This window comes from Saccopteryx bilineata, chromosome 2 (assembly GCF_036850765.1).
Source record: "Saccopteryx bilineata isolate mSacBil1 chromosome 2, mSacBil1_pri_phased_curated, whole genome shotgun sequence".
NCBI lineage: Eukaryota > Metazoa > Chordata > Mammalia > Chiroptera > Emballonuridae > Saccopteryx > Saccopteryx bilineata.
Window position 1 is genome coordinate 374,742,104 of NC_089491.1, and position 18,243 is coordinate 374,760,346.

At 46.3% G+C, this 18,243-nt stretch overlaps 1 protein-coding gene across 12 annotated transcripts in view; it reads left to right on the top strand.

Annotated features, from left to right (window-relative positions):
* The window catches only part of MED24 (mediator complex subunit 24), a 42,485-nt gene that overhangs the window by 708 nt on the left and 23,534 nt on the right, over positions 1-18,243 (top strand). For 2 of the 12 annotated variants that reach the window (XM_066263703.1, XM_066263715.1), the window contains exons 2-5: positions 2,866-3,024; positions 7,830-8,162; positions 8,642-8,830; positions 8,919-9,001. In XM_066263703.1, coding sequence (XP_066119800.1) covers positions 8,701-8,830; positions 8,919-9,001 — 213 coding nt within the window. In that variant the 5' untranslated portion in view covers positions 2,866-3,024; positions 7,830-8,162; positions 8,642-8,700. Of the gene's footprint in view, positions 1-2,865; positions 3,025-6,187; positions 6,329-7,829; positions 8,163-8,205; positions 8,247-8,641; positions 8,831-8,918; positions 9,002-18,243 lie in introns of those variants that run through there. The other 10 variants (XM_066263706.1, XM_066263705.1, XM_066263708.1 and 7 more) reach the window with 10 other exon arrangements.

Genomic DNA, 18,243 nt, shown 5'->3' on the forward strand with positions numbered 1-18,243 from the left:
ACCCGGACGCCCCTCGGCCGCCCCCGCCCCCGTCCCTCTCGGACTCGCCCTCCCCACTCTAGGCATCTCCAGCAGGAGTGGTACTTGGTGACATATTTTCAAAAAGATGTCATTTTAAAAATAGTCTTTGCTTGCTGGAAGAACGGGAGGTTTTAGGATTTGCATCGTGGGGATGGAGAAGGGTGTATGGACGAGCCGCCTGCACCCTATAAGTAGGGAGAAAGGTTAAATACCAAACCCTTGGAGATTTAGTTTGTTTCTGAGTTCGGGTCCTTCTCTGCCGGTAACTCACTGTGTGACCTTGAGAAAATCATCCCCGCTCTCGGGGACAGAGCTTCCTCAACTTTAAAATGCGAGGATTGGGCAGGTGACCCCTGTGGTCCTACTAACTTCAACTATCTTCTGTTTTTAATTCTTTTGGAGGTATATTCGCCACTACCTCCCTTCCCTTCTAATTCCTAAGACCCACTGCCTCCCCTTTGGAATGTTGCCCTCCTCCAATATGGGCTTTTTATTCACGATCACTAGCCATGTCCCCAACAATCTGGTCCCTTTCTGAGCTGTAGAGAGGGCAAGACTTGCCCTACCCTCTCAACTTGCAGCTTCACAGAGGTGGCATTTTCCTCTGGTGTTAGCTCCCAGCAAAACCCAAATGGTACCAGGGCCAACCTAAAGCAGACTGCATAAAAATGGACCCCCTTCCCCACAGGGGAGAGGTGTCCACCATCTAGCCCCGCCACCCATGAACACGCACACATACACCTGCGTTCATGGACATAAAACCAACCCGGTGACGCCAGAGCCCCTTTCATCTCAGGATCTCCCAGCACCAGGCAGAGCTCTAATTACCCAGCACCCCCCCTGGCCCCGCCGGTTCCCCTGCTGTCATTAGCCCAGTTTTACCAGCAGGGACCACAGCCTTCCCACGGCTTTCAGGGTGGGGCACAGTCTCCACGTCGGTTCTTGGAGGGGTGTGTGTGTGTGTGTGTGTGTGTGTGTGTGAGAAGGCGAGCTGTTGTACTAATCACCCAATTTGCACCAGAAAAAAAAATCACTTGTTAAATGTGGACTTCTGACCAACAGCCTACCCGAGTAGGGCTGCCTGGCTCATCTTCGTCCCAGCCACCTGTGTTCTCAGCTCTGGTGCAGCCACTTCTCTTACGTTGGGGTTTGCAACGCACGGGGGAGCCAAGGGTACTTCTCTTGGGTCCCCCTGGAATCATGGAGATGAGAAGGGCAGCTGGGCTGAGACGCAGGGGCTGCAGAGTGAAGAGGTGGTGATGAGGGATATGCAGAGGGCGAGGGGACCCTGCACTGCGTGGTAGCGGCAGCTGCAGTGGGGAACCGAGGCTGCAGTGTGCAGAGTCAGCATGCAGTAAGGGAACCTGTGGGGCCTGGGCTCGCAGGGGACGTGCAACAGCTGCAGTGTGGGGCAGAAGGCTGCACTGTGCAGGCAGGCAGTGTGCAGTGTGAAGTGCTGTAGGTCTGATGTTGATGCCACCTCTTCGATGATGAGGTTTGGCTGAAACCCTTAGGAGCAAGACTGCGGTGTGCAGTGTTCAGAGTGCATGCTCTCCGTTGTGTGGAAATAGTCTCTTGGGATTGGGCTGCCCAAGGAGTTGGGAGAGAATCCCAAAGGATGAGATACATTTATGAGGTGAGCTACATTTATACTCTGCATCAATTAGGCAGAACCAGAAGGCAATGGGAGGTCTCGCAAGCATCTGGATTAGGGAAGGGTGGCAGAATCAATAGGGGGAAGATGGAAGTGCTGTGGTTTGGTCTCCCTTTTATTCTGGCTTCTCTGCCACATCTCTCTATGACAAAAGTCGTTAAAGATATTGGGCAAGGGAGACTTGTTTGAAATCCTAGACCCAGAGGCATAGAAAATGAACTGCCTCCCGAATCACCTTTTCTCCCCCTCAGGGGCAGAGTGGGGCACCTTGAACTCAAAGACAAGAGTTCATCATCCCTGTCTTCTCCTTACTTCTCTCCCTTCCGTTGGCTCTCAATATGGGCTGCTAAGAGACCTGGGCAAGGGCAAAGTGAAGGACACACTGCCTTCAAAGCAGGCATCTTGCCAGATGCCAGGATTCAGCCCAGGTCCGGGCTTATGGCCCCAGCCCCTGTGTTGTGTCATTGTCCTTTCCACCCCACTCACTTTGTCTATCCCCAATTCTTGAAGCTTCTAGCTCTTCTCAGAGTCATTTTATCCCCAGCTCCAGTACTCTCCTTGCCACGAAACCCCTACCCGGCCCTCTCTTCCCATCCCCCACCTCTGCTTCAGGACTGAGCTTAGGGGGAGAGCTGGAGGGTGGGGCACAAGTGATGAAGGATAGAGAGCCTCCTAGAGGATATGCCTGACAGCCCCCTCCCTCTTCGATTTTGGTTGCCATGGAGGCAGCAGGAACAGCCTGTTCTCTGGGCTCCTCTGGCAGCAGCTATGCCCAGGCCCCTCCCTCTTTTCCTTCTTTCTTCCCTCCCTCCCAGACTGTTGCTAGGAAGCTCCCCAAGATTTCTTGAGGGCCCCACCCATAGAAACTAAGGATTCAGCTATCTTTCTGAAGAGCTTTCCCCTCAAAGCCTTGAAGCCAAGACCCTACACCTGCTCAGAAGCCCCAGGCTATCTGGGGAAAGAGGGGATAGCCTCTCTACCAGCCTGCCCTGGGACAGCTCTGTGGCCTGAGACTTAGCAGTGCCCCTTCCCCACCTTGTCTTGACCTCTTGGACTCTAGGTGATGGCAACAAGTGCTGAGGTGTTCAGCAGAGAATGCTTGACTCTGCAGACACAGACCCACTTTTGAGGAGTTCTGCAAACACCACCAGCTAAAAGAGCCTAAAACCCAGGTGTTTCTTTCCCCTCAGTGATCTCTCAATCAAGAAAAGATGGTGGAGCCTGGCCTGTGGTGACGCAGTGGATAAAGCATCGACCTGGAACACTGAGGTTGCCAGTTCAAGACCTTGGGCTTGCCCTGGCCGGTTGGCTCAGCGGTAGAGCGTCGGCCTAGCGTGCGGACGACCCGGGTTCGATTCACCGCCAGGGCACACAGGAGAAGCGCCCATTTACTTCTCCACCCCTCCGCCGCGCCTTCCTCTCTGTCTCTCTCTTCCCCTCCCGCAGCCAAGGCTCCATTGGAGCAAAGATGGCCTGGGCGCTGGGGATGGCTCTGTGGCCTCTGCCTCAGGCGCTAGAGTGGCTCTGGTCGCAACATGGCGACGCCCAGGATGGGCAGAGCATCGCCCCCTGGTGGGCAGAGCATGCCCCTGGTGGGCGGGCCGGGTGGATCCCGGTCGGGCGCATGCGGGAGTCTGACTGTCTCTCCCTGTTTCCAGCTTCAGAAAAATGCAAAAAAAAAGACCTTGGGCTTGCCTGGTCAAGGCACATATGGGAGTTGATGCTTCCTGCCCCACTCCCTGCTTCTCTCTCTCTCTCTCTCTCTTTCTCTTCCCTCTCTAAAATGAATAAATAAAATCTTTAAAAAAAGAAAAAGAAAAGATGGTGGAAATAGAGGAAAGAAAGAGGAAACAGTTGATGGGAGTTGGAGATCGAGCAGCAGAGATGAGAGACTGGGAAACTAACAAACAATTGCCCTGCTAAAGTAAAATGGGCACTTAATGCTCCCTACCAATCACCCCGGGTAGAAACTAACAAACAATTGCCCTGCTAGAAGTAAAATGGGCACTTAATGCTCCCTACCAATCACCCTGGGTAGAAACTAACAAACAATTGCCCTGCTAGAAGTAAAATGGGCTCTTAATGCTCCCTGCCAATCACCCCGGGTAGAAACTAACAAACAATTGCCCTGCTAGAAGTAAAATGGGCTCTTAATGCTCCCTGCCAATCACCCCGGGTAGAAACTAACAAACAATTGCCCTGCTAGAAGTAAAATGGGCTCTTAATGCACCTCGGGTATGGGTCACAAACAAGGGAGCCGGGAAAGGGATTCAGGCCAGGCTGAGCGTTGCTTTTGATAGTCGAGGCAAGAAGTAAAAAAAGAAGCTTACACTTTCTCTGGGTTGTCTTTTGGGGTTTCTCTTCTTTTTATTCATTTTACACTTTTTTTGAGCATTTAATATGTACAGATATTGGATCCCCTAAAGTTTCTGGCTTCAGTTTTCCCTCCCAGGCTAGAAGCCCCTCATCCTGTCTTTGCCAGGAAGAGAGAGAAGAGGAGGAATAGGGGGCAGTCTCCTTTACCATAGAGTTTGGGTCTTACCCTATGGCAGCCCTCCCCCTTCAGTTGAAGGCTGGTGTAGAGGCCAGGAGTAGAGAATGGCTCTTAGGACCTCAATGAAGGGGAAGTGCAAAGGAATGGCAGGCTGGCCTCCGTTTCTGGCCACTGTCCCGGTCTCAGGGTCATAACACCTCTCTCCTCTGCACCGGGAGTATGGAGAGGGAAGGCCTTCTTCAGGGTGTGAGAGACGAAACTACTTGGAAGATGGTTCAAATTCTGCTTTTTCCTGTTCTGGTTGGTCTCTTTCTGGACGTCTTGTGAGGTTAATGGGAAGATGGAGACAGAGAACTGGGGGCATTCCGGGAGCTGGCCTGAGGTGGGCCTACCATGTAGGTTTCTCCCCTATCTTCCCCTTTTCCAGTAGATAGAAAGCAGCGATTTTGATGTGGGGACTGGAGGGGACAGAGAACTGGTTTGGAGCCAGCTGCATATGGGTGTGTGGGAATGACTCTTTCCCCACTCACCTGCTGCCAATTAACTCCCCATAGTGGGGGGACCCAGGCAAGCTTCCAAAAGGAAATATTCCATTAGAGGAGGGGAATGACTCAGTTTACTTCTGTGCTTTATAATACTTACCAAGTATTTCAGTGTTTCTAGGTCTAGACTCTTGCCCCTTATATTTCTCTCTGGCCTAGGTAAGGAATGTCCCTCTCCCCTCGGTTACCCATAACCCTATTTGTCACAGCCTCTTATCCTACCCCAAGCCCCTGTTCTGCCACTACTCCAGTGTTGCCATGTCACTCTGCCTGCCTGGCTTTCACCTGCCCCTCTTCTCTCCAGCCAGACTCCTTTCCCAGCCTGACTAGCCAACATGGTGAAGAGTTTGGGGCTTAGGGCTCAGCCTCTATCAGTGCTGGCGAAGAAGAAACAGCAAAAGAAAGTGGAGTTAGAAGGGTTTTTCGAGAGGGGCTGTGTGAGGGGAGGTTTTCTTGCACACCCAAAGGGGATGTCAGCATCTCTTCTCTCACAGGTTGGAGGATTATCATGGAGTCCCATCCTTGTGGTGGGAAGCCGGAGAGCTTGTGGGTCCTAGGATGCTACTGTGGTGTGAAGAGAAGAGGTGATATATGAGAAAGCTACCTCTGATATTTACAGACTAGGAGTCAGGACAAAATGGAGAATGAAGATAGCGCTTGCCCGGAACTAAAGCAGTCTTTATGCTCGCTTAGCAGTCCAGTCCTTGGGGAAACCCTGCCAAGCCTAGAGAAAGAGCTGCTGGTGAGAGGTGGGGGGACAGGGAAGGCAGATGGCCTGACTACAAAAGCCACTTTGCTCCTGTGAGCAAATGATGTGGGAAGGAGAACCCCCCACCCACCCCCAGATTGGCCAGGCTTCCTGCCAGAGGGAAATAGTTTGAGCTTAGAATATTACTATCCTCAGGGCTCAAATATTCCCTGCTTCCATGCAGACTGGACCCAACATCCAATAACTCAGGGGCAGTCACAAAGTTGACAGCATCTCTCCTAGAGGGGCAGTCGGACTAGGAGGGATGGGGAAAGACCTGCAGGAGCCAGGGATGGCTCAAGGTGGGGGGCCTTTGGTGACAGGAAAGGAATGAGAGGAGGGGAGCAGGCAGAGGTAGAGTAAGGGGCCTGGGAGAGGAAGGGAGGCCAGGGATGTGAAGGACTGCAGAGAAACAGGCTTTGTGGCCATCGTGTGTGTGTGTGTGTGTGTGTGTGTGTGTGTGTCTGGGGGGGGAGTCTGGAGGTTAAGTGTGAAGAGTCTGGGTTCTCCCTCCTTCCTGCTTTGGAAGCTTTGGCTACACCTCTTTGGCAGCTGTTTTGTTTAAACACTGTTCTCCAATGATATCACTTGGGCAGGCACAAAAGGGAGCAGAATGGAGGGGGTGTGGGTGGGTGTATTGGGAGGGAAAGGCCATAAGCAGTAATGACTTTAAAGAGATGTGATCTGGCCCTCCTCCAGCTGCACTCTCCTCTTCAGAACAGGAGTCCTTGTCTCCCTGTTTAAACTATGCTCCAGATACCCAGGATCCTGTTATTTCTTGTCCTAAGGGCCACAAGTTTGCTTCCAGAGCCTGAGTGGGCTGCTCTCCCAGATTTGTTTCTCTGAGGACTGATTTTTGCCACTGAAAGGTTGGTCAAAGAGTGGTTGTTGGAGAATATGGAGGGAACTTGGACTCATGGACTAGAAAATCAAGCTCCTTAGGGTATGGGATGAGGAGCTGAAAATAGGAGTGGTGGGACACTGGCTGGGGTCCCCATATTTATTCTCTTCCCTGGTTGTAAATGTTAGGTACAACTTGTCCACAGGATAGGGCAAAAATGAGGGCTGTGTATAGGGAGACTCAAACATGATTGGAGCCATATGTGGGTAGCATTTGCTTTTGGGCTTTTCACTGAAGGAGAAGAATGGCCAATGCCTGAAGCCATGCACATAATTATCTATAATATGGTTCCACAGGATAAGCAAGACATCACATTGTTTTTGTTTTTAAGATTTTATTTATTCATTTTAGAGAAGAGAAAGAGAGAAAGAGGTGAGGAGCAGGAAGCATCAACCCCCATATGTGCCTTGACCAGGCAAGCCCAGGGTTTTGCACCAGCGACCCCAGCGTTCCAGGTCGCCGCTTACTCCACTGCACCACCATAGGCCAGGCCATCACATTGTTTTTAATAAAGATTTTTTTAAAGAATGGTTTTAGATATTCAGGAAAATATTTAAAGATAGTAGAGGTGCCCCATGTACCTCCCAATTTTCCCTTTTATTAACATGTTACATTAGTATGATACATTTTTTATAATTACAATTGTTATAATTAAACTAATACTGATACGTTATTATTTGTCAGTGACCATGCCTTATTCAGATTTCTTGGTTTGCTTCTAATGTGCTTTTTCTTTTTCTTTTTTTTAGCCCTTGTGAGCACACAAAAGAAAGAGAGCAAGACAGACAGACAGGAAGGGAGAGAGATGAGAAGCATCAACTTGTAGTTGTGGCACAAAAAAGTTGTTCATTGCTTGTTTATTATATGTGCCTTGATTGGGAGCTCCAGTTGAGCCAGTGACCTCTTGCTCATGCCAGCAACCTTGGGCTTCAAGCCAGCCACTTTAGGCTTCAAGCCAGAGATATTTGGGCTCAAGCCAGTGACCATGGAATCATGTTGATGATCTCATGCTCAACGCTGTGACCCCGCACTCAAGCTGAATGAACCCGCGTTCAAGTCAGCGACCTCAGGGTTTTGAACCTGGGTCCTCAGTGTCCCAGGCGAAGGCTATATCCACTGTACCACCACCTGTTAGGCTAATGTGCTTTCCTGTTCCACGATCACATCCAGGATACTGACATTTAGTCATCATGTCTCCTAAGGCCCTCTTGGTTATGACAGTTTCTCAGACTTTCCTTATTTTTGATAACCTTAACCTCAGTTTCCTCGTTATTTTCCTCCTACTTCTTTCTCCTCGTATTCAAGCAGTCTGCAAGGCCAGGAGATTCTGGGAGGACTGCCAGATTTGGGTGTAAAGTGGTGATATGTGTGTAACAAAGCCTCACTGTCACCTCTGGAACACAGGTGTGGAAATGAGAACTCTGGTAGACCCAAAGGTTTAGGAAATAATGCTTTTTTTTTTTTTTAAGGCCAAGAAAGGAAAAACGTATTGCTAAACAAACACCACTCTCTTGCTGTGTGCCTACTAACTAGCGGGTAATGAAGGAGTGTCCGAATAGAATTTAAATGACGGATTGAGAGTGACGTCATTGGGCGACACCTGATTGCTAGCGGCCCTTCGAAAGCTCTCCGCCCTCTCTCCCCTGAGTCTCCGTGATACCTCAGCTCCTAAAAGTCCTTCCCTAAAGGAGAGAAGCAACGAGGGCTGACTACTTATCTTCGCTAGCTCAGTACGGGAAACTACAATTCCCAGAAGATATCGTGGCGTGACCTTGTCTCTTGCTGCATTCCTATTGGTTCATGTATGTTACTCCCAGCCAATAGAAAATTAGTTCTTTGATAAGTGCCAAAATGGCGACACCTAGGCTCTAGCACTAGACTGTCCGGTACGCTTAATTTGGGGAGGTGGTGAATGAAAGAAATAAAGAATTATAGTTTTAGGGTTGGGGAAGGTGGAGGAAATGGAGGGGGATCTAGATTTGAGATGGTAGTGTTTGAGGGGCGGAGCCAGAGTTAAGGGAGTAATTAGGCAACCAGAACTGGCTTAACCCTTTGCTGTCCTCTTAACTCTAAAGCCCCTCGACACCCTCTTCTTTAGTTCTCCAGTTTAAGAAAGGGATGGTTCAGGAAGGAAGAACTTGACAGAATCTTTACCACCCTCTCTTCCCCCTTTTTCCTTTTCAGTTTTTTTGACTCCCTTAAATCTTCCTGTAGCTTCTCCATTCCATGAACTCTATCCTCCCATGTTCCTTTTATCAGAATTTCTTCTGCTCTTTTCTAGCTAGATTTCTCCCACCTTACAGCTGACCGCCACCGGCCCCGCTTTCTCAGAGTGAAATCATGAAGGTGGTGAACCTGAAGCAAGCCATTTTGCAAGCCTGGAAGGAGCGATGGAGTGACTACCAGTGGGCAATCAACATGAAGAAATTCTTTCCCAAAGGAGCCACCTGGGACATTCTCAACCTAGCAGGTCTTAAGTGAAGTAGGAAGGAAGGATGGGAGGGCTAAACCCAGAAAAGTCGTAACCACACAGTCTTGCTTTGTTATTCCCCTTGCAGAAGCACTACTGGAGCAGGCCATGATTGGACCTTCCCCCAATCCTCTCATTCTGTCCTACCTGAAGTATGCCATTAGTTCCCAGGTAAACTGCCCCACCTATTCCAGAGAAGGAGGGTTTGAAGGTAAAGAGATTTGGAGTATGTACAGTTGTTAGCTCATACTGTCTAGGTGAACTTGTTTGAACACATCATTTCTCTGACTCTCAGTTTTCTCTTGAATTTTTTGTTGGTTGTAATGACTATGCCATTAACTTATTCTACAATAAATGTTCACAAATGCTTGTATGTATCAGACAGTGCTGTAGGCTCTGGCGATATGGCTGTGAACAAGATCTGATCCCAGTACCCAAAGAATTTAGCGAGTAATACAGATTAAATGAGTAGTCAGTCACAGGATCAGCTAGAACAGAATACTATAGCAGTACATGGGAGGGATACCTAATCCATCCTGAGCAATCAGGGGAGATGTGATATTTAAACTAAGACATGAGCTGTGGCTGGATAGCTCGGTTGGTTGGAGCATTGTCCTGAAACACAGAGATTGCTGGTTTGATCCCGGATCAGGGCACATACAAGAACAGATTGATGTTCCTATCTCTCTCGCTCTCTCTTCCTCTCTCTAAAGTCAATAAAGTAAACATTAAACTAAGACATGAATGTATAGTAGGATTTAGCCAGGGAGATTGATGAGAATGTACAAAGCAGACATAAAAGCATATGCAAAGGCAGGAGGCAAAAATCACATGATGTTTATTTTATTTTTTTTGTTTTGTTTTTATTTTATTTATTAATTTTAGAAGAGAGAGAGAGAGAGAGACAGAGAGAGAAGGGGGGATGAGCAGGAAGCATCAACTCCATATGTGCCTTGACCAGGCAAGCCCAGGGTTTCGAACCGACAACCTCAGCATTTCCAGGTCGACGCTTTATCCACTGTGCCACCACAGGTCAGGCATGATGTTGTTTAGAAGCTGCAAATTTGGTATGGCTATAGCAGCAACTTTCATCTAAGGACCTTTGATATATTTTTATTATTTTTATTTTTTTTAGTGAGAGAGAGGAAGGGAGAGAGACGAGAAGCGTCAACTCACAGTTGTGTCACTTTAGTTGTCCATTGATTGCTTCTCTCTTACTTTCTTTTTTTTTATTTTTTTATTTTTTTATTTTTATTATTTTTTTTATTTTTTATTTTATTTTTTTTTATTTTTATTTTTTTTTTAGAGAGGAGAGGGAGAGAGAGACAGAGAGAGAGAGGAGAGACAGAGAGAGAGAAGGGGGGGAGGAGCTGGAAGCATCAACTCCCATATGTGCCTTGACCAGGCAAGCCCAGGGTTTCGAACCGGCGACCTCAGCATTTCCAGGTCGACGCTTTATCCACTGCGCCACCACAGGTCAGGCTTCTCTCTTACTTTCTTTAGATTTTATTTATTAATTTTTAGAGAACGAGGAGAGAGAGAAGGGGGGAGCATCAATTCCCATATGTGCCTTGACCAGGCAAGCCCAGGGTTTCGTACCGACCTCAGCATTCTAGGTTGACGCTTTACCTACTGTACTATCACAGGTCAGGGCCATTGATTGCTTCTCATACATGCCTTGATCCAGGGAGGCTCAAGCCAACAACCTTGGACTCTAGCCAGTGACCTTGGGCTTCAAGCCAGTGACCCCACGCTCAAGCTGATGAGCCCATGCTCAAACCAGTGGCCTCAGGGTTTTGAACCTGGGTCCTCAGCATCCCAGGATGACGTTCTATCCACTGTGCCACCCCTCGTCAGGCAGGACCTTTTATACTCTTAAAATTATTGAGACTACCAGGCCTGACCTGTGGTGGTGCAGTGGATCAAGCACCGACCTGGAATGCTGAGGTTGCCGGTTCTAAACCCTGGACTTGCCTGGTCAAGGCACATATAGGAAGCAATTACTACGAGTAGATGCTTCCTGCTTCTCCCCCCTCTTTCTCATTCTCTTTCTCTCTCTACCCTGTCTCCAAAAAAATCCATCAATAAAAAAAATAGAAATAAAAATTATTGAGACTCTCAAAGAGCTTTTGTTTATATATATCTATTCATATTTACCATTTTAGAATACTAAAACAAATTAAAAAATATTTGTGTGTTTAAAATTAACAAAAAATATAAGCCTATTACATGTTAATATACATAACAGTTTAATGAAAAATAACCATATTTTTCAAAAATAAAATATTAGTGAGGAGAGTGGCATTGTTTTACATTCTTATAATTTAAAAAAAATTTTTCCATTGATTTCGGGGGGGGGAAAGCAGAGAGAGAGAGAGAAAGAAGCATCAACTTGCTATTCTACTTAGTTTTTCATTTAGTTGTGCACTCATTGGTTGCCTCCTTTATGTGCCCTGACCAGGGATCGAACCTATGACCTTGGTTTGCCAGGGACGACGTTCTATCTACTGAGTCACCCAGCCAGGGTGAAAATTTCTTTAATGTCTGGCTTAATAGAAGACAGCTATATTCCAAATCTGCTTCTCCATTCAGTTGTTGAAATGGGCTGTTTTGGTTGAGATATATGAAGAAAATCTGGCCACACACATCAGATATATAGTTTGAAAAGGAAAGTATTTTAATAAGCTTTTCAAATAAATGTGGATATTTTCTTTGATATTACACTAGAATTTAATAGTGTAATTTAATAGGTGATGTGAAACCACATCACTGGATTTTTTATCCTATTACCATTGGTCTCTCGCACTTTAAATACATCTTTTTTTTTTTTTCTTTTTCTGAAGCTGGAAACAGGGAAAGACAGTCAGACAGACTCCCGCATGCGCCCGACCAGGATCCACCCAGCACGCCCACCAAGGGGCGACGCTCTGCCCCTCCAGGGCGTCACTCTGTTGCGACCAGAGCCACTCGAGCGCCTGGGGCAGAGGCCAAGGAGCCATCCCCAGCACCCGGGCCATCTTTGCTCCAATGGAGCCTTGTCTGCGGGAGGGGAAGAGAGAGAGACAGAGAGGAAGGAGAGGGGGAGGGGTGGAGAAGCAAATGGGTGCTTCTCCTGTGTGGCCTGGCCAGGAATCGAACCCGGGACTTCTGCACGCCAGGCCGACGCTCTACCACTGAGCCAACCAGCCAGGGCCTAAATACATCTTTTAACCATGCCTGACCTTATAATATCCTGAATTGATCATTTGGAAAATATTCCTCACCCCTCTCTCTCTAAAATGAATAAATTAAAAAAAAATAAAAAATTTAGGAAGCTCTCTTTAAAGCCTGACCTGTGGTGGTGCAGTGGATAAAGTGTCGACCTGGAAATGCTGAGGTCGCCGGTTCGAAACCCTGGGCTTGCCTGGTCAAGGCACATATGGGAGTTGATGCTTCCAGCTCCTCCCCCCCTTCTCTCTCTCTGTCTCTCTTCTCTTTCTGTCTCTCCCTCTCCTCTCTAAAATGAATAAATAAAAAATTAAAATAAATAAAAAAAGATTAAAATATTCATTGCTGAGTTATACAGCTATTCCAATTGTTGACACATTTAATTATATCAACTGTCATGGAATCTCTGGGACATTCCATTGTACAGTTGTGCGAGAATGAGAGTGAAAAAAGCAGATAACATCTTAGAAATATTTTTTAAAACTTTGTGTGTTTGTATATTTAACATGCAATAAAAATGCACAGATCTTAAGATTATTTTAGGGAGTTTTAGCGTTTATATATACTCATGTCACTACTATCCAAAGTGACATTTCCATTCTCCCATGAAGTTCCCTTGGGCTCCTTTCTAGTCTGTCCTCCTATAACCACTAAATGTTTTCTGTCATTATAGGTTAATATTGCTTAGTTTTTGATTTTATAAAAATGGAGTCAGATATTGTATATTCTGGGCACTTTCTTTTATTTAATATAAGTGTTTTTACTAAGTTGTGTATGTCAGTAGTTCATTCTTCTTTGAGAGAGGGAGAAAGAGACAGGAAGGGAGAGAGAGAGAAGCATCAACTCATAGTTGCTTCACTGCAGTTGTGCATTGATTTTTTCTTGTACATGCCTTGAGTGGGGATCAGACTTTGGGCTCAAGCCAAGCCAGCGACCCCTTGTTCAAGCCAGCGACCTTTGGGCTCAAGCTGGCATTGGCAACCTTTGGGATTGTGTCGATGATCCTGAGCTCAAGCCAGCACTCAAGCTGGTGACCTCAGAGTTTCAAACTGGTGACCTCAGCATTCTGGGTCGACACTCTGTCCACTACACCATCATTGGTCAGGCGGTAGTTCATTCTTCTTTTAAATTGCTGAGTCGTAGTTCTCAGTTGGCACGTAGTTCTTGTACTTCCTGTTTCCTCTTTCCATGTTAGCACATATTCATCTACCTTCTCTTTTTAACTGCTGCATAGTGTTTTATTTTTAAATTTTTATTTATTCATTTTAGAGAGGCAGGGGCAGGGGGGAGGGGAGGGGGGGAACAGGAAGCGTCAGCTCCCATATGTGCCTTGACTGGGCAAGCCAGGATTTCGAACCAGAGACCTCAGTGTTCCAGGTCAACACTTAATCCACTATACTACCACATATGGTTGCTTTTCATATTTTTTACTGTTTTTTATTTTAACTTTTTATTTTTATTTTTTTTACAGAGGCAGAGATAGACAGGGACAGACAGACAGGAACGGAGAGAGATGAGAAGCATCAATCATCAGTTTCTCGTTGTGCGTTGCAACTTCTTAGTTGTTCATTGATTGCTTTCTCACATGTGCCTTGACCGCGGGCCTTCAGCAGACCAAGTAACCCCCTGCTGGAGCCAGCCACCTTGGGTCTAAGCTGGTGAGCTCTTTGCTCAAGCCAAATGAGCCCGCGCTCAAGCTGGCGACCTCGGGGTCTCGAACCTGGGTCCTTCCGCATCCCAGTCCGACGCTCTATCCACTGCGCCACCACCTGGTCAGGCTATTTTAACTTTTAAAAAATATTTTATTTATTGATTTTAGAGAGAGAAGAGAGAGAGCAAAATCGGGGTGGGGGAGTGGGAAGCATCAGCTCATGGTAGCTATTTCTCATATGTGCCTTGACTGGGCAAGCCCAGCGTTTAAACCGGTGACCTCAGCGTTCTAGGTTGATGCTTTAGCCACTGTGCCACCACAGGTCAGGCTCACATTTTTTATTATGATAAATGTTGAACATCGTTATACTTAAATTCTCTACATACCTGGGATATTTCCCTAAGATACATGCCTAGAAATGGAATTACTGGCTTGAAGATTACCCACATATTAAATTATAGTCGATCCTGAATATTGTCCTACAAAAAAGATTTTCTCAGTTTACACTCCCCTCCATAGTGTTTTGACAACATTTCCATGCATCTTCGCCAGTGCAGAATAGAAACTTACAGGTTTTTTTTTCCCAGAGAAGCAGAAAATAACATCATATTACATTATTTCCATGATTGTGATGTTAAGCATATTCTTATGTGTGTATCTGCTATGAATTACTTATGTGTACCATTTCTCTAGTTTGACTTTCTTTCTTTTTGTAACAGCTTTATTGATATATGTCAAATACTATATGCAGTTTACCCATTTAAGATATATAACTCACTAGTTTTTAGAATATTTAGGTTTGGGTCCAGGGCCCCCTTTTTTTTTCTTATTTTTAGTTGTTTTTAGATTTTATTTATTCATTTTTAGAGAGAGAGAGAAGGGGGAGAAGCAGGAAGCATCAACTCCCATATGTGCCTTGACCAGGCAAGCCCAGGGTTTTAAACTGGCGACCTCATTGTTCCAGGTCGACACTTTTATCCACTGCGCCACCACAGGTCAGGCTGGTTTTTAGAATTTTTAGAGTTGTTCTACCATCATCACAATCAGTTTGGAACATTTTCATCATTCCAAGAATTCTTACTGATTTTTATTTTTAATGTGTAGTCTTTTTTTTTGTTAGATTTTATTTATTGATTTTTTACAGAGAGGAGAGCAAGAGAGAACAGGGAGAAGCAGGAAGCATCAACATGAGCATACTGCTCACAAAATTTAGGGGATATTTCAAAATGAATATGAAGGCCTGACCTGTGGTGGCGCAGTGGATAAAGTGTCGACCTGGAAATGCTGAGGTCGCCAGTTCGAAACCCTGGGCTTGCCTGGTCAAGGCACATATGGGAGTTGATGATTCCTGCTCCTCCCGCCTTCTCTCTCTCTCTCTCTTCTTTCTAAAATGAATAAAAAATAAAAAACAAAAACAAAACAAAATGAATATGAAGTGATAAAGTATCTTCTCATTTTTGTGAGCAGAATAGTTGCTTCCTGTACGTGTCTTTACTGGGCAAAGCCAGGGTGTCAAACCAGCAACCTTAGTGTTCCAGGTCTATGCTTTATGCACAGTGCCACCACAGGTCAGGCGATTATTTATTTTTTTAAGAGAGGGAGAGGGAGGGACAGACAGGGGCAGATAGACAGGAAAGGAGAGAGATGAGAAGCATCAACTCATAGTTGTGGCACCTTAATTGTTCATTGATTGCTTTTCTTTATATGTGCCTTGACCAGGGGTGCTCCAGTTGAGCCAGTGACCCCTTGTTGCAGCCAGTGACCTTGGGTTTAAGCCAGTGACCTTGGGCTCAAGCCAGTGACCTTAGCTTCAGGCCGACAACCTTTGGGCTCAAGCCAGTAACCATAGAGTTATGTCTATGATCCCACATTCAAGGTTGTGAGCCCGCGCTCAAGCCAGATGAGCCCTGTGCTCAAGCCGGTAACCTTGGGGTTTTGAACCTGGGTCCTCAGGGTCCTAGGTCGATACTCTTTCCACTGCACCATTGCCTTGTCAGGTGATTTTTTAAAAATTTTTACTGATTTTACAGAGAGAGGCAGGGCAGGGAACAAGGAGTATTTGCTTCACTTTAGCTGTTCATTGGTTGCTTGTAATTGCCTTGACTGGGCAAGCCCTGGGTTACCAACCAGCGACCTCAGTATTCCAGGTCAACGCTCTATCCACTCTGCCAAACAGGCCAGGCAAATTCTTACTGATTTTAAGTGTCTTTTAATATAATCTGTCTTGAAGTTCTTATCTATTATATGTATTTTAAATTTTCTATCACTTTTTTTAACTTTGTGATTTTTTTATTTTCTTGGCATGCAGAAGTTTTTAATGTTTTTGTTGCTGGATTTAACTATTTTTTTCGTATGTGGGTTTTGTCTTGCATAAGTGGTTGCCTGCTGCAAAAATCAGGATATAGGCTGCCTAATTTCTGCCAACACTTTACTTTTATTTTATATATTTATTTTGCCTAATACAATTGGAATTTATTGTAGTGTGAAGAAGAGATCCAAATTTATTTGTTTTTCCAAACAGATGCACAGTTGGCTCAATTGCCTTTATTGAATAGGCCATTCTTTGTCATAGCCTAAATTCTCTTATAGACAAGAAAATGGACAAGACTCCATTTCTGGACATTCTAGTATATATATATATATTTTTTTCTTTTTCTGAAGCTGGAAACGGGGAGAGACAGTCAGACAGACTCTTGCATGCGCCCGACCAGGATCCACCCGGCACGCCCACCAGGGGCGATGCTCTGCCCACCAGGGGGCGATGCTCTGCCCCTCCTGGGCATCGCTCTGCGCGACCAGAGCCACTCTAGCGCCTGGGGCAGAGGCCAAGGAGCCATCCCCAGCGCCCGGGCCATCTTTGCTCCAATGGAGCCTTGGCTGAGGGAGGGGAAGAGAGAGACAGAAAGGAAGGAGGGGGTGGGGGTGGAGAAGCAAATGGGCGCTTCTCCTATGTGCCCTGGCCAGGAATCGAACCCGGGTCCCCCGCACGCCAGGCCGACGCTCTACCGCTGAGCCAACTGGCCAGGGCCATTCTAGTATATTTCATTGATATTTTTGTCTTTTCTTATACCAGTACTTTACTGTTTTAATTTGATATCTGGCTATGCAAGTCTTCCTGTAGCTTTCTTTTCTTTTTAAAAATGTTTTACATTGATAGAGAGAAAGAAGCATCAATTTATTGTTCCATTTAGTTGTTCCATTTAGCTGTACACCCATTGATTGAGTCTTGTACGTGTCCTGATCAGGGATCAAACCTATGACCTCGGTGTACCGGGATGATACTTTATCACTGAGCAACCTAGCTAAGACTTTCACAGTATCTTGACTGTTTTCAGACATGTTCATTTTCAAACTGATTTGAGAATCAACCTCTAAATTTATGGTATTAAGTTCCTTTAAAAATCCTATTATAGCCTGACCAGGCAGTGGCGCAGTGGATAGAGCATTGGACTGGGATGCGGAGGACCCAGGTTCAAGACCCCAAGGTCACCAGCTTGAGCGTGGGCTCATCTGGTTTGAGCAAAGCTCACCAGCTTGGACCCAAGGTTGCTGGCTCGAGCAAGGGGTTACTCAGTAACTAAGGTGTCACAACGAAAAAACTGATGATTGATGCTTCTCATCTCTCTCCGTTCCTGTCTGTCCGTATCTATCCCTCTTTCTGACTCACTCTCTGTCTCTGTGGAAAAAAAAGAAAATCCTGCCCTGGCCGGTTGGCTCAGCGGTAGAGCGTCGGCCTGGCGTGCAGGAGTCCCGGGTTCGATTCCCAGCCAGGGCACACAGGAGAGGCGCCCATCTGCTTCTCCACCCCTCCCCCTCTCCTTCCTCTCTGTCTCTCTCTTTCCTTTCCGCAGCCGAGGCTCCATTGGAGCAAAGATGGCCCGGGCACTGGGGATGGCTCTGTGGCCTCTGCCTCAGGCGCTAGAATGGCTCTGGGTGCGACAGTGACGCCCCAGATGGGCAGAGCGTCGCCCCTGGTGGGCGTGCTGGGTGGATCCCGGTCGGGTGCATGCGGGAGTCTGTCTGACTGCCTCCCAGTTTCCAGCTTCGGAAAAATGAAAAAAAAAAAAAAAAGAATCCTATTATATTTTGATTGGGATTTCCTTGACTTTGTGGGTTAACTTTCAAAAAAACACTCTAGCTGTTGTTTGAAGAATAAGTTGGAGGGGGTAAGACAGAAGGCGAGGAGACCATTTATCCTGGCATAGTTTTTCTGTGAAGGACCAAATAGTAAATACTGTCTGTTTTGCAGACCATGTTGTCTCTATCACCACTATTATTCTGTCATTATAGCCTGGAAGCAGATATAGATAATATGAAAATAAGAGGACATGCCTGTGTTCTCATAAAACTTTATTTATAAGAAAAGGTGATATAAGAAAAGATTTGGCTTACAAGCCATAGTTTTCCAACCCCTGGTGTAGGCTATTGCAATGATTCAGGTAAGAGATGATACCGACGTGGACTTGGTAAGTGACCACAGAGGAAAAAGATGAATTCATGAACAGTTTAGGAAGTGGCAATGAGAGGATTTGGTGATTAATCGGATGAGAGGCAG